The sequence below is a fragment of the Amblyomma americanum genome, chromosome 7, assembly GCF_052857255.1.
Source record: "Amblyomma americanum isolate KBUSLIRL-KWMA chromosome 7, ASM5285725v1, whole genome shotgun sequence".
NCBI classification, from domain to species: Eukaryota; Metazoa; Arthropoda; class Arachnida; order Ixodida; family Ixodidae; genus Amblyomma; species Amblyomma americanum.
In genome coordinates, this window is record NC_135503.1 from 69546784 (window position 1) to 69563359 (window position 16576).

Sequence of the window (16576 nt, forward strand, 5' to 3'; positions counted from 1 at the left end):
GTCGCAAGGCTTTTGTGTTGATTGTGCGGTAATAGAAAAAGAATGAAACTGGACGGTGTTATAGTGGTTTGGCTGTGTCTTGTCTGTGTGTAGCAGAGCGTGCAGAGCCTGATCGTCGCTATTATATGCTGACTTTGATCCGCGTACTTGACCTATGACGATACACATTCAGCGCAATGAAATGAAAAAAAAAAGATTGGCAGCCGATTTTCATAGTAAGGCCAAACGATGCCAATATGTGTCAGGGTGCATTCCGCAATTTTCCCATCATTATTAATTGCTACGTTAAGATGATTATCGTGCTGTGTCGTCTTTAAAAAAGGTTAGCCACCTGCCACCGACAAATTTTGGCTACCTCGAAGAGTTATGTTGCACTGGAGAGGTTGTTTTGCCTGCCAGCTTCTCGAAAGCACATTTATTTTGTCGCGATGCAGCCAAAAGTTCTTGGGCCACAGCGCGGAGCGTAACCGCGTTTTAGAAATTCTAAGACATGATAGGGATACTACTTATAATGGGCTACACGCCTCCCAATAATTAGGTGTTCAACAGTGAGAGTTAACTATTCAATACTAGTTAACCAACCTGTTAGAAGGTGTAAGCTCCACTGCGATAGACTACTCCTTCAACAATGGTACTCCGAAAAAAATCACGTATCTAGTTTAAAAAGCCTATTTTCTAAATGTTCTGTAAAGTTTTAGGCGAGACATTCTGTATAATGGCTTCATAACCTCAGAAATCGGGGTTAAATACTGAAGAAAAAATAAGCTGGTGCATCGGGGTTAAATACTGAAGAAAAAATAAGCTGGTGCCTCGTGAACGCACCCAGTTATTAAAAAAGTGGCTGTTGTGAGAAAGAAAAAACTTAAGCGCGAAAAAAAGTTGGAACTTGTTTGATAGTATCTAACTGATAGTAGAGACGTAAGCTGAACGCTGAGCATATCGGCAGGTGATCAAGATGCCGCCCCACCAATCTGTAGTCAGAAAACTTTCATCCACATAGATCACACGCTCTGTCCAATCTGTAACAAAGTCATCCCTGCTCAATGGCGCGAAGTTATAATGGTGACATTCAACGCAGGCCTGGTTATAGAGAGTTATAAAAAACCGCGATCTATACACAATACCACAGATAAGCTTTCTGTTGAACTTAAACATTAAAACGCATTTTTATCTTTTTGCTCATCTACAGCTATAGTTGTGGCAGCTCAGGGCACGTGTGTGCTGGATAGTCGTACCGAATTTCAATTTCTGTTTGCTTCCAATTTGGTGAGCGGAGACGTCTCGATGTGACCAATAGAGGTGCCGATGGAGGAAATATTTTGATAAATCTCAACTTATCGGCTGGTGTTGAATCGTCGATAGGCGATTTGGCGAGGTTAAGCTAGGACGTCAAGATCTATGACTGTAGCCCATGAGTACGGTGGCTGCATTGAAATACCATTTAGCAGGTCCATGTATATGATTCCACTAGGCCGACCTACTGCATTCCACAGGAACTATGTTGTATGCTGTCCGGAACACGTGCTTACGTGTCGTTGACATTCATATTCGCAGCCGTTACCGAATCGTTCGTCGGTGAGACCAGAATTTCGTATATCCGGCCCTTTTCCTCTGCCATAGCTGCCAAACTACGCCAAATATGAAAAGAAGTGACACTATACCTGTACATAGTGCTTAGCGAACTCCTTAAAAATGAAATTCTACCAAAATGTACCCCTAAAACTTGAAAGGCGGAAAATTAATCAATTAGAACGTCATTATTATGATTGTCGGGGTGGGCGACGCCGCAGAGAAGTTTATTTTGAAAGAGGTTATCGGCAAATAAAAGATGAATTATATAGAAGGCAGCGAAAACATTCGCTTGCATCCTTGGCCTCGCACTCGCATATGATCTGCTCTCTGTTTGAACCTGTAATCTCCTTGTGAACAACATGTGGCAACCGGCGCAAACTGTTGTTTCATCGAAGCAGGACATCCTCCTCCTTGCTGTCGGGTGCGAAACGGACTGTGGGACAGATAGCGTGTCCGATAATGTATGCAGCAGACAACAATGCGATCGCTCAGGAAGTATTCCACTTACAGATGCCGCTGTGGAAGTGGCCTGCACGGCCACTAATATGACATAACACTAAAACTACCGGTAAATTAAACATCTGTGCGAAAGATGAGATCAGAGCAACCAAGTGCCCAAAGTACAGCTTTCTGCTTTAACTACAATTTTATTGCGACATTTTTCACAGGAATGGTAAATAATGTTTTAGAAAAACCTTTTTAAAACTTCTTGACCGGTGCTTCCACATCAGCTGCACCTTATAATCTTGAATAAGATTTCAGGAAAAAGTTGGAACTTGTCTAAATGACAGGGTAGGTGATGAAGCTAGCGATTCCACATTCATTACTTGAGTCTCTTCTGATGAGGATGTATCCACCCTGGCCCCACTGTGTGCCCCACCTGCAAAAAATTATAGCATACTCGGTATTAGTGCAAGTATTCACTAATGCCGAGAAGATAGCAGGGAAAGATTACGCCACTCGAGAAACTCAAGAAAGGGAAGCCTTGCTGGAAGGGTGCTTTTGTATGACATAACGCGTCATCATTCGCAAGACCCGCCGGAGCATGTGGGGAGATATAAATGTTGCGAACGAGGCGACTAAACAAAACCCACAGCAAATACAGTCAAGCTTAATAAACTACTGACAAAAAATCGAACCGCAGTTCACATCACAGCGCCTGCAAGGCATATGGTGAAAGAAAAACTAAATGTGCGAGACATGCGAGAAATGAAGCAAAGGACGACGACGTGTTCCATTGCTCTCATTGTCGTCGTCTTAGGACGGTGCTCAACTGCAGAAGCAAGGCCGCAGATTAGAGGTATCAGAAGCGCCGGAAGATTGATAGCCTCCAGTGCGAAAAAAAGATGACACCGACTCGATGCACATTCGCGGAGGTTAGCGCATGAATGAAAAGTTCTTCCCAGAAAAATTTCAGAGGTGGTGCACTTCAGTAGCAAAGGTGTCTTGCTAAATATTTTTGTAGTGTTTCGGGTCTCTCTAATAACTATTAAATCGGTTGATATTGGAATGCATTCAGAAAATTTGGCGCCCGTGGTTGGAGTAGAACGGAGTGGACAGTGTCCAGATAAAAGCACCCTGCTTAATTTGTAACAGCTACAGGAGACTCTCTTCTGTAACCGAAATATACTGTTTGGCCGGCATACTGCGTTTGAGTAGAAAATGAAGGTTGACCGAATCAACCGGTTCTAATGAGCAGCCCTAGGTAGAGCTCGTCTTAATCTTAACGACTGTTTAGCAGGCAGTGGCCGCAAAATTATACCTAAGTGTTTCTCGAAACGCTTAGGTGTAATTTAGGCGTAATTCGTTTTAAGCGAGTGAAGTGCATTGTCATATAGTTACTTTCCATGCAGTGCTTACGACTGAAAAAGCCACCCCTTGAAGTTTCCAACCGGACACATCTCGATGCCTTTTCTAGAGTTCAGTCACTGCTGCGTTTGAACAAGCGTATTTTGGATGAAGGAACATTTCCTATCGGCTTGACTTGTGCACACTAACTGCTTTTTCTACTTGAATACTTTTTTCCTTTCTCGTCGTGCTGAAAGTAGTCGCGCATCACTAATTTGTTTTATGATATTTAGCACTTTTTTCCTCACTTTTATTTGCGCTGATGTTCTGTAGATATCCCCTCGCTCGACTTTTGTGCTCCTGTAACGTCGAAATGGCCTCTGCGGTGTTATCTGGCAATAAATAATGTCCGTATTAGCAAAACGGTTCCGATGGTATGCTGCCTGTCTTATTACATCATGGACTTGGGCTCCGCTACATGACGTTCTTAATCCGTCGTACAGTGTAGTCAGTTTAGACTTTTAAAAATGACATTGTTGCCTGGGTGGGCTATGTTAGTAGGAAAACGCGAGCCTAGAAACAATCGCCTTCGACAATGGACCTCTTGTGGTAAAATGAAGGCGTATAGGAGTGGGGGCGTATGTAGCACAGGCTTTCCTCTCGATTCTTTGCGCTGGGCATTAGGGTAAAACGTTTGAAAGCTTATCTGCAGCAAGGATTTGCAGTTTTCGCGGTGCAGAAATTGTTGTCAAGCCCCATTCTTGGAGTCTGTCGCCTAAGTAGAGCGAGATTTGCCAGATTTTCTGGGTTTTGACGCTAGTCCCGCAACTTAGTAGAGCTTTCTTTATGTCCTTAAAGAGAGAAAAAAAAACAGAAGCACCAGTATCGTAATTAGAGCTAGGTATTAAAGGAGAATTATCAGGACGTACACATTCCCAGGAAGGTAAGAACCGACAAAGCGGCCTGATCAACCTCAACTAATACCAGCGGGGTGGGTCAATAGGGTGCTCATTAGAATAAAGTAGTCGTCGCCAGTGACATTGTTTCAGTACGAGTACGCTAAGCATTTATTCTTGCTGAAGCTGTTAAAAGCGGAAGGTGCGCTTAGGCAACTACGAAAAGTTTTTTCTAAACTAGTACTCAGAGCTTAGCCCCCTCTACTAAAGTACTTTATCGATACGCTCTCTGGCTACATTTGTCGCCACTCTGATTCTGCTAACAAGCAGTCACACAGGCTCGAGTTCTTCCGAGTCTTCCGGTTAGGCAGATCCGAGGCAGCATGAAAAAAAAACCGGGTCCTACTAGCGTACTACTGACCAGTCCTTTCTGACTCTCTAATTGCGCATGTCGCTGTTTCTTACATTTCTTTTTTCAGGAGACTGCCATGATTCCGCGACTTTGCTTAACGGGAACGGAAAATGGAACTTCGGTTTCAAAGTCTTCCTTGCCAATAAACGTCTTCCATAGATCATTCATTTATTTTTATTTAATTTTTTATACACACTCAGGACTAGAAGACATTACCGCTGAGAGTGGGTGGATATACAGTTGGTATCATACGGTACCACAAGAACAACAACTGGCGTAAGCCGGAAAAAAAGACAGAAAAGAACGAAAGTAAAAACAAATACAATTAAAAAGGCAAAAATACACTTATTAGGTTAAAAAAATCGCAGCGAGAGCAAATTCAAGGGAAGTTAACACGTTTCTGTCGAAAATAACCGAAAAGGCATCAGATGAAGGAGGCACTCGAATTCATGTTACCCCTTATCGCTTCTTAGAAACCAGCGAATGACAGGAATGAAACTAGCTTTGGAGGCGGCTACCGTTGGCCATGCGAATTCCCCTTAAATATTACCCCGCCATTGCAATAAACGCCCGTATCAAATCTTCTGGTCGGCGTTTTGCCGAGGGCTTCTCTATAGCCAACCCACAACTTCGGCGCCGTGAATGCCCGTCAATCTGTGTTGAAGTTTCATTGTTAATGTTAATAAGCTGCAAACGTAGTTCAGGAAGAAAATGCTCCATTTGGAAAATAAACTTACTGTGTGGTTGGCTGAATACCTAACGCGGTTGCGGTGTTGTCATTAAATCCCTCAAGCAAAGTGGTCGAAACGTGATTGTAATTAAAAATTATCGTTGAGCAAATCAGCGAAAAGGCGTACTACATCGGGCTACATGGCTGAAAGGATCTTGGTTTATTTCTCTGCTTTTAGGAGGTAAACGAACTGTGCAGAAAAATCGCTGAGCTGATTCATGGTGAAGTTCAATTCAGCCAACATAGGTTACCGCAGCGATGATGTGCCTAGTGCGATATACTCGTAATGAGCGAACCGCTGCTTCCACAGCTAAGGCACTGTTCTCGAACGCGAGCGCTAGCAAATGCGACAAGTTGTTCCGCAACCGTTCCGTGAGCGGGCTCTAATTAAAGTACGCGCTTACATTGCGTATGACGTTTATGCTGCCAGTACTGTCCGCGAACCGTCTTGTTACGTTTCGAAACTTGTTCTTCACGCAACGCAACTCACGTTAAAGTGCTCAACGTGTGCATGCCCTCGCGTGGCCTGAATGCTGTACAAATTCCTCCTTGAAGTGCTTACGCTGTGCAAGTAGTGCATTGACAGAGAGTGTCCTCTTCGCCCAGATGGTTGTGTGCTGTGTTATGCGTGCATGATCAACACGAATGTGTCGGATAGCAGGTCATAACGTCACTTTGCGTGCAGAATGTTGCAGGTGCATTAGAAACGACAAGCAACCCACATCAGTAGCTACAACATGACTTTTTAAACGCAGTAACTCCGTTTTATTGCCATATTGAGTACAATAACTATTCACTGCAAACTTTTACGGGCTCAGGTCACAGCCGTTGTTATAAGGGCAGGTCGTAGTTTAAGGCTCCGGATGAGTTCGACCACCTGAACTCCCTAATTGGCGAGGAATGCGCACTACATGAGCCGTTTTACATTAAACTTCTGTCTCGAAATGAAATCATAGGCAAGAAAATGATTATAAGAGGAAGCACTTAGTTCATTTTGATCGCAGTGATTAAATAGTTAGAGAGTAGCGTTACGAGGATCCGCTCTGCTTAGGCTATGAGTGGGTGCCCAAGTCATTTTAACTCCACGATGCTCGCGGCTGATTACAGCGCAATTTTAACTCAGCTGCCGAGGCCGCTAAGAGACGGGCGTAAGTCTACTGTATGAAGTCTCCAGCTTCCCATAATTTCCGCAGGTCATTACTACGCAATTTTTACTCAGCAATTTTCGTGCTCAGCCCTTGGAGCTATTCTCTTACGTAAGATTTCTGAATGACAAACCAGTAAGCTATGGTTACTTCGCAAAGTTGTTTCAGTGACCAGCCACGCTTTAACGGGGGATTTGTCGACGAAGATGTAAAAAACGCATTGCTTGCGGTGGAGCGAGTTTGGTTCTAAGTTGTTTAGAAAGTGGGAACCATTGGCGACGGTTTCATTAAGGAAGAGAAAGGTAATCTGGGAAAGTAAGTTCTGGCACTGATGCCGGGACTTATTTTGAAACTGAAGCCACTGAATCCAAAATTGTTTTCGCTGCAAAAAAGGGCTATCCGAGCTATATTCAATCTTAGACTCAACCAAGACATAGGGGAGGTTTTTAGAAAACATAAGTTACTTAAAATGCAATCAATGTATGACAAAACACTGGCTATATACATAAAGAATCAAATAAAGTACAGTGAAGAAACGTTTCAGAACACTTATCTGCACACGTCTGGACTATATAAATTCCGCACAGCTAATTTTCATGTTTCAATGTCCCGAACAAATTATGGCCACCAAATGTTGACATTTGTGATACCGCGAGTTCTAAATGCTTACCCCTCGCAACTCTTTATGGGAATGAAAAACGAAGTGACCAAAGTTATAAAGGAGCCATGCATGATATGCTGCTTTCGTGACATTTCTGCATATGCAAACAACTTTTCTTATTTTTTGGTAAGCAATTCTGTATAGTGCTGCCAATTTAACTTGAATTTTCTGCTCTAAGTCGGTTGCAGTCAAATCCTTTGAATGTTTGTTTTAATTTGTTATTTGTTTTTGTATAGGAGGGCAGGCCTTAGTCAGGTGTTGTATAACGCCTTTTGCCTGCTCGTCCTTGCTTTACATATGCGTTGTAAACCAAAAATAAACCAAGAAAAAAATAACGCTTTACACTCTGGAGGCTGGCATCCTTAGGATGCATTCTTTTGTATTTGAATTCACACTAGTTTCTAATAATCTTGTCATAATAGGACCAGAAAATGGCTTACGAATTCCTGACAATCCAATACTTCTCGCCTTTTTCCGTGGCCCCGTAGCCAACAATCAGCACGGCGTGGTTCATTGTGTCCTTGGCACAGTTCGGGTCGTGGTACACACCTGAAAAAAGATAGAAATTCACTCAATGAATTAAAAAATAGCTCTGAAGGATTGATGACAACCAACCTGTTTCTCTATCGCAACACGTATTGTGTACGTGATTATCAGTTTTATCTAAACCTGACATTTCATCGCACCTAGAATGTATGCAGGCAGCGCGCGGATACGGATGCTAATTACTGAATTAGTTTGACACAAACAGCGAAGGCTTTGTGACAGGAAAAAGTTAAGGAGCTTTGAGTTAGATTCATGTTGAGGAAATGAAAAAGCATTCTTTCTACCTCCTCTCTCTTTGTGCAATTGTTCTGCTGCCTTGAGTGTGAACTGTACCACTACGACCGCTACCGCTACTTGTCGTTTCACTAAGCCACTATCACCACTAGCACCCTATCACTACCGCTTCTCAGTGAAGTATCCTGAGCAAGTCGCTATCGCCAGTGTATCATTAAGACAGATGTTTAATAGAAGTCATTGAAGTCGTTGCGGCGTTCTAGCCGGCGTTATCGCAGGTGGCAGGCGGAGAGCGAGGACTCTCCTAAATGCCGTCATCCATGGTTGACAGGTTGAGCCTTGACAGTGACGCCGATGCCAGACAGTTTCCGCCGCCATGGTCTTCGTGATGCTCTTGCACTAAGAAAGGAATACAGCATTATGGAGGACGGCAAGACGCACTAAATATCTTCCCCGGAGCGAACATCACAATGTTGCCTTGAATGAAACGGTGAAAGAGAAATAAGGTGATTGATTTTTAACTATTTCAAGAAATTGCTATCGGTAGTGGCATTTTCAGTTTTATTGAAGAAGTCTTGGTGATGTTTAAAGAACATCGAGCCGCTAAGTTTCTCCAGCTCATTATGAAGCGGCAGAGTAGGGAATCAGAAGTAGTTTAAATCCTTAAAAAAGATCTTGCCTTCGGAGTACAGAATGAATGAAGTCAGTCTGTTGTCAACGAAGGCGCAAACAGGGCCAACCGTTGCCAGTTTTGTCATGAGGGTCAGTTCTGTTGCTGATCGGACGCTGACAAAAGAGGATACAGTAGCCGCCACCCCTGCCGGATCAAAGGCGCAGTCTGATTTCTGGAAAGAAAAAAAATGAACCATGGGGATTGAATATGCTCACAAGTATGGCCGTATCAGAGCCTATAAGCAAAACAATACGTTTTCTGAATATATGAAAACTTTCCAGCCAACATTATCATTTGCGCGGGAATAGCAATTGTTCATCTTTGAGCTTAAAACTCAATGTTTTAAGAGCCATTGTTGGTACTTAGTTTCATTTGAACCATTTCAGTTTGTGATCTCAACTTCTGCGTTACATTTATTTTTCGCTATAGCGTCAAGCTTTTACATAAAAATGTTACAGCTTATGTAGTATCATATAGTATTATTTGTAGAGTTCGTAAAGTATTGACTTTACGGCTGATTAGCGCCTCTAATGAAGCCTGATTCAATAAAAAATGGTAAAAATTTATTTTGTTCGCGTTTTAATTGAGTTCACAGTCCTATCTAGGTTTAGATGGGCACAACAAATAAAGAGACTCAAATCAATAGCAACGGTCCACACTTGATGGCAGGCTGTCACTTTGATTCATAGACTTAAATATTTATAAATATCTTACGTTGGTGCTACATGTGATGCCTTTTCCTATGAAGGAATAGTAATAACTTACAACTCCAACGTAGGGGTAGCTTTCTTCACTGTCAATGCCACCGTTGATCTTAATGTAACCGTAAGTGGAATCCATATAACCACCATCACAGTTCCGATTATGAAAGACAGCGCCACAGTCGACAACATTCTGAGCGCTCAGAGGAATCAGCTTAGTTGTCTTCAGAAACTGCTGGCTTTCGAGAGCTCCGATCTGTAAACAGGGAATCCAAAGATGCGTATGGTGAGGGTTTCTGTTTATTAGTGCTCATCACCTGTGAAAACACACTAAATAAAATCGTTTACTGCTAAGGAAGTGGCAGTGCATGGTATAGGAAGTATGCATCTAGGTTACAGTGGCAGCCTTTTTGTGGTGCATGAAACTCCGCGAAAGGCTGCAAACATAACTAATCAACTTATCACCACCGTCTGAAGCTGAGTGCTGCACCAAAAAGTGGTGCGCATGACGCAATTTTAGTACTTGCTACAGCGTGCATGTCATCTCCGCGCTTTACAGTGCACAAGCTAAGCGTTGCGCGTTTTGTTTGAAAATTACATATCCATAGAAGGACACAAAAGTCACAGCACTTTATTTTACGGCATTTAATTATTCACTCAATGGCTGATGGCAGTATATTTCTTCGGTGATGCTGAACTATAGCTGTGTCAATACACGTCATGTTAATGAATTGAATATTCTCCGCTGCGCGTTAAATTCAGGTTGAAATTCAGGAGAAGTATAATAGATGGAAACCACTCAAAACAAAACGCAGCTAGGCTTTTTGTATACCATATGCCGAATTTCTCTGCAGCCAATTGAAAGGAATATTATTCTAATAATGGCGACCTTATAGAGTCCCAGGATAAGTGGGAATGAGGTGGTCGTCTTTCTAATGCATGTATTATAGTGACCCCTTTACCCTCGGGCCTCGATTGTATTTTATTACCTCGTTTATGAATTACACAGCATTTTGCAGCCCCTGCCAGCCTGCGCTTGACAGGAGACCGTACGAATTTCGCTCATTTCTTGAGGCGGCTTCTTGTTCGTTTGACCCATAAAATGGGAGCTTAATCTTTTGTGTTCGGGTACGTGATGGTCTACTTACCGCACTGAAGGCGTAGGAAGACAAACACGACCCTTGGTCAGGAACAGGTGTTACTGCACCCTTCTTCCTCCAGTCGACTTCATCTGGCAAGTCAGTGATATTCACGGCAACTGCTTGGCTGGCGTGCAATTCTAGGTTGTCTCCCTCTCCAGGTGGAAAAGTAACTTCAGGTGTTAGCTCAGATGGAAGCTGTGTATAGCAACATTTACTTGTGTATCACGCGCAGCTGGGGAGAAGTTTCATTTTTTTTAGCTTAATTAGTGTACGATTCACTTCATTGGCGCCTCTCAGCCTAGCGACAGTTCTTTATTCATAAAAATGTTTCGCTCAGCGCTGCAGATGCACAAATTGTCACGATATAACTGGTGAGGAAAGTTAGTAACCAGATGTGCAACCAAATATTGAGGGAATTTAACAATACAGTCAGGACACAACTTAGCAGAGGTAAAAAAGGTCGGAATAGCTCGTAGTACTTTCTCTAGCAAAATGTAGCGGCAACTTCAGCCTTTTTTTATCAACTAGTTTGTTGGCAGATATGTGCATATAAGGAAACAGCGGAGGACTAAAGCAACAGGTTAGTCAGTACGGTAACAAATTCATTACATTAAAACGCCCATGGCATGAATAAACCGCGAGACATTATGGCGCTTGATTAGGTTAAAAGACTGGCATGAAAAACCTCACCATGTCTCCGAAGTGATTCATAGCAAGTTTGTAGGTGACATTTCCTTCGGCGTATTTCTTGTTGTGCTGTATAATCAGCTCAAGATTCTTTTCAAAAATACACTTTCTTCTTTCTTCCTCTTCGCCAGTGGTGTACTTCTTTCCTGCACAGGAATTACTGAGGAAGTGAAAATATATGCGATAGGAGTTTTTCTTACACTTAAAAGAAAATGTGGAGCCCAGCACAAACCTTAGTTTAGGTCAAATTTATTAGGGTCGCTGAAACGTTCCATAAGAAACATCGCGCTTATCCCTGCAAGAGTGCTAGAGTTGCTTTCCTGCGAGTGTATCTAATGTTTCGATTTTCCTTCTCAGCATATTAAGCGTTTCCTAAAGAAAAATTCCTGAACGAGAGGTTATTCCAATGCAAACAGAATACCCCAAAGGAGAGTTTATTTCTAATATTAACGTTCCTCTTAAGGCAGCTGTAAGGCTACAAAGGAAAGAAATACAACGTTAGCAGAAACTTTATGTCTGAAGAAAGAAAGAGGTTTTCATCCAGAATAAGATTTATGAATTTGTCTAATCTTGCGCAAATATAATATTTTCCAGCTTCATTTTCTTAACACTCGGTATATATTAAGGCTTGCATTTATTAGAGTGGTTACGCTCATGAAAGAAGAAGCATTGGTTTCAAGTATAAACTCAAAAATCATAACAGCCCATATCTCTAAGAATTGTTCTCTCAAAAAAAGTTTTAGTGGGTTTGTTGCGCTGGTATGACGAGAAGTTAATTTAAATAATTAAGGTAAAGCGAAGCGCTGACGCTGCTGTGATCTCACAGAGAATTATGTTCGCGAAAACACCATAGTTTTAATTTTGGTGAAACCAACCCTCGAAGTGGACTCTTCAGTAAGGAATCCGTGGGCTACATTGCCGCATGGGTCGGAAGACGGCACAGTACACGGTTGAAGAGGGCAGTCTGAGTTTCAGTCATACTCAGCGGTACTGCTCATTCGGTGAACTTGATTGCTTTTCCAGGTTGATCCTGTATTCCTCTCGTTCAAAGCCAGCAAGAGCGATGCAGGTATGAAATAACTAGCGCCCAAAAATACATGTAGATAAGAATTCGGCGGTGGTGAAAGCAACAACGCGAGCATGAGTGTTCGAAGTAAGAATTCTTGTTGTTTTCTAGGAGCTCGGATTAAAAGCGAGAGTTAACATTTAAGATAAGATTTGTAAAACGCTGATTACAACTTCGAACACTGTGCAAAGTACGGCGCGTGAACATTACAGCTACAGAGCGCTCTTGTCGCGTCTCCAGTAGCATAGAAAGTGATAAGGCCGCCTTCACACGGTGACAACCAAAGTGAATACAAAAGCAAAGAAAAAGTTTCCCGCAGTTATGAGGCACATAGGGCGAAAAAATATACATTTGGCGTCTTAAACTACATCATACGTGGATTTTGGATTGTGGAGTTTTAACAAACTGAAGCAACTCCGACTATCAGGGACCTCGTAGTGGAGGGCTCCGGATAATTAATTTAGACGTCCTGGGGTTCATTCACAAGCGCCGACATCGAACATTATACAGTATTTTCAAATTTCCGCCTCCATCGAAAGACTGCCAAAGCGGTCGAGATTGAACCCGTGATCTTGGATAAGTAGCTGAACGCCAAAGCTAGTCATCCACTTTGGCGGTTACCTCTTGTGTGGAGAAATTTTCTCACTATACCACTTTGCACAACAACGCGCAAAATTATTGTGTTTATGAGCAGCCATAATTATCAAATATCGCACTCGTTTCTGTAGACTGGCCACCAGAAACGATGACCGGCTAAGTAAGCAGATTTCGCATATTATGTTCAAGTTATTGAACATCTGCCTCGCTCTCACCGTGCAAATGCGTTTCACGCAGTAGTTTGTCACTCCTGTTCTACAGTTCTGGTTTACCGTACTGCTCCTCTGCATCTTCACTGCCCCCCACTGCAATAGCTCTACGTTCTGCACAAACTAGTAAGGAGGCATTGACGTGAAGAAGCTGTACTTATAACAGCAGGACCGATCCTTGTGACTTATCCTAGCCAGCGCAGCCGCAGATTACTACAAAAGCCACATCAGACCCGGCGAGAAGTGGAACGAGTCTCACCGTTTTTTGCTTTGAAAGATTCCCACTCGTCCCTTAAGAACTCTTGCTGAAGGGCCATGGATGCACTCGCAAGTAACACCAATAAGAGACGGCGCCGTATCATTGTAGAATGCAGATCAGTCCTTAGCTGCAATTGAAGCAGGAGGAAATAATTACATGTAATGTGTATATTATTCTCTCCTCTGTACATTTTTCACTGACTAAGAATAATGCTCAGCGGTTAGGTAGAAAAAGAACAGGAACATTAATTGCATTATGTGTCGCCATTATTATTTTGACATTCGGAGCTATTGATGCCTTTGTCGGAATTGACTGGTGCAGCCTGTGTGACCCAGGTTGCATTTCACAAGCTGGTCCCGTACACCACCTGGACCTGCCATGGTTGGCAGGGCTTTACACTGATTAACCTGATCTGGTGACGTCATTGCCAGTCCCGATGTCACTGCCCTCGAGGTAATGGGCATTCACCTGTCTCGTGAGATCACTTCTAGTCTTGTAGCGTCACGTCCTCCAGCCCATAATGACTTATCTGGTTAACGTCGGATGGTTGCTGCCGGCACTCTGCTCCTGCCAGGCTTCTATGCTCTCGTGTAATAAACTTTTTGGTACTTGATCGCAAGAGCCCTCAGTATCAGCGCACAATGATCGCAGTGAAGTTATATTGAAGTAAGCGTTGGTCACAGAAGACGGTGAGCACGGGCCAAGTGATGCCTCAAGACGGTCAGCCTAGCTCATTAGCAAGGGCGACGCCTAATCTCTTTGTCGATTGAGTGCGATGTCTGTTCCTCACAGCCTCCGAATTGCAATCTGCCTGTGTATGTGAAATTTGCATCGCTACCAGTTCTGTGGCGGCTCTCAGTGGGTTGTCACCTCAGAAATACAGCGCGATGATGTCTTACGACGAGGTGGCACGTCGGCCTCGCTTCGGGGCTATATTGAAGATTTTTCTCCATACTATCTTATCGCTGACGTCGCTGACATTGAAGACCTTGTTGATGTTGGCACACTCTTTACAGAGAGGCCTCAAAGGGTCCGCGGCGCCCCCATGACTTATCAGAACGACACGCCACGCAGCGAAGGTGGGAACGCGATCTTCAGACCTAGTGCGTATCGGCGAAAAACATGACCTTGACTTCTAAGGGTTGCGGCTGCAGTACCCTACAGGCGAAGCTGTGGAGAAGACAGTCTGACAATTATGTGGTGAGCGGGAGTTACTGGCTACGAAGCAGTGCTATCAGGTCACTTAGAAGATGTTTTTTAGCAGCGGACTTAATAACACTTGGGCGCTTTTAATCAACCGCAATGGAATGACATGTTAAACTTGGCACCACCGTATAGTATAGGACAAAGACACAGAAGAGGCACACTGGACAATCGCTGGACATAAACGAGTTCTTTACCGCAGAAGGATACTTACATACAAAAATAAATAGGGGCGGAAAAAATTCTTAAAACGAGACATGAGTAGGCTACAGATACACATGCGATAACGCCCATTCAAGTCACCTTTTACGAATGGTTTCCTTCCATATGTATTTCTGTGTATATGTGTGTTTCTCCAGAAAAGAACATTTTGCTGTCCAGCGAATTTCCTGTATGCCACTTGTGTGTCTTTATCCTATACTATACGCTGGTGCCAAGTTTAATAATGAATCACCAACACGCCCCACTTTCTGCTTTACTTGAATGACAGGTCTCTGCACCTCAACCGCTGTACATTACCACCCCCCGTAGTGCTCTAGTGCTAGACAAAGAATTTCAGAGACTGATGTACACGTGGGAACAAAGAAATAAGATATAGCTCTTTTCTGGGTTTCCACAGTAGTTGGCACAACGCCTAGAACTACATTCTTTTTCGCTGCCTGAAGAAACACTAAAGCCAGCGGGTTCATTGCAACTGTCATTACACTTAAAAAGCAGTGGTAGGCAGTTTTTAACTATAAACCTCAAAAATACGGCGAAGGGGTCAATTTGTACATTTGGCAAAGATTCTATCTTTGTGATCACGTGTTGAAAGTATAACTGGAACCATAATTTACTAATGAATCAGCCACTGCACTCTGCCGCTGATGTAGTAGGGACACACTTTCTCACCACAACCTACCAAGCGAAGCCAAATACGTATCAACAAGAGCTATGCTCAATGGTAACTTCTTGAAAAGACGGAAAGTAAGATGCAACTTGATGTCTGCCGTAAGAAATTATGCGCAGTGGCAAAATATGACAGATTCGGATCCGCTGAGATGACGTGATGCACGGAACATTATCTTTTGTTATTCTTATGCTTACGCAAAAAGAATAAATAAGCTAATAAGATTTGCCATGATATTGCACCTAAGCGAACCTAAGATCTACATCTACTTGTTTTCACCGTGGCAGCTTTTACGCCAAAACCTAATGAGCCATTTTACGTCGAGCCAACGTCGTCCAACGCCCACCAAAGCATGCTACGCACTGCAGTAGGAAACAACGTGGCGTTTTGAACTCACCTCAAAACTGCAGACCTTATCAGATCTTTGCTGGACGGTGCTTTAGCTCGTTCAGCTGGGCAGACAGAACAAGGCCGTATATCTCGGAGTGCGCGATAAATGCAGGGCGTGAAATCCATTACTGTGATAGAATCACGAGGTTGTAGAAGCACATGACAAAAGGTAAAATCGCAAGACTGCTGGAGTTGCGGATAGGATTCCCGTTCACGTGAGGAGTGGACTTTATCTGGCACTCTTTGGCTTGATAAGTTTAGCTCCTCTGTCACGGATGATTGTAGTCAGGCAGTCGTTTTCCCGGAATTGATAGTGTGCAGGCCAAGTAAATTGTCAAACTAGGCTGTTGCGTCACACGCCTGCTCATCTCTATCACTAATGCACCCAATGAACAATAATCTTTCTACAACTTCTGGAACACTATTCTTTGGTGCAGCGTTGAGGAGTGCCGTATGAGAGCTGGTATTAGAGGCGACTTCTTTTAGGTCTACGGCCGCTGTCATCAAACTGCGAGAGAGGAAGAGAGAGAGAGAGAGACGGACTCTCAACAATAGGTTGAGAGCCCTTGAAGACCAAGATGAAAACCCGCAATGCTTCGAAAATGCTTTGATCGTATTGGCAAGCAATGGTGCCAGAAGGCATGTTTTGTAAGCGGTAACTACCCTCCTAATATTAATCTATTATAAGAATACGAGTGAGGTGACACATGCAGCCACATGTTTACCGTCTTTATCATTCGCACGAAAATGGAATTGAATTTTACTAATCACTGTAC

At 43.1% G+C, this 16576-nt stretch overlaps 1 protein-coding gene across 1 annotated transcript in view; it reads right to left on the reverse strand.

The window, feature by feature from the left end:
• LOC144097780 (uncharacterized) overlaps positions 1-16006 on the reverse strand; it is a 32790-nt gene extending 16784 nt beyond the window's left edge. The window contains exons 1-9 of the mRNA XM_077630413.1: positions 15808-16006; positions 13319-13445; positions 11191-11333; positions 10507-10695; positions 9423-9614; positions 8664-8829; positions 7645-7753; positions 2362-2452; positions 1562-1628 (exon numbers count right to left, since the gene is read on the reverse strand). Coding sequence (XP_077486539.1) covers positions 1562-1628; positions 2362-2452; positions 7645-7753; positions 8664-8829; positions 9423-9614; positions 10507-10695; positions 11191-11333; positions 13319-13421 — 1060 coding nt within the window. The 5' untranslated portion in view covers positions 13422-13445; positions 15808-16006. The remainder of the gene's footprint in view (positions 1-1561; positions 1629-2361; positions 2453-7644; positions 7754-8663; positions 8830-9422; positions 9615-10506; positions 10696-11190; positions 11334-13318; positions 13446-15807) is intronic.
• Positions 16007-16576: the final 570 nt, after the last annotated feature.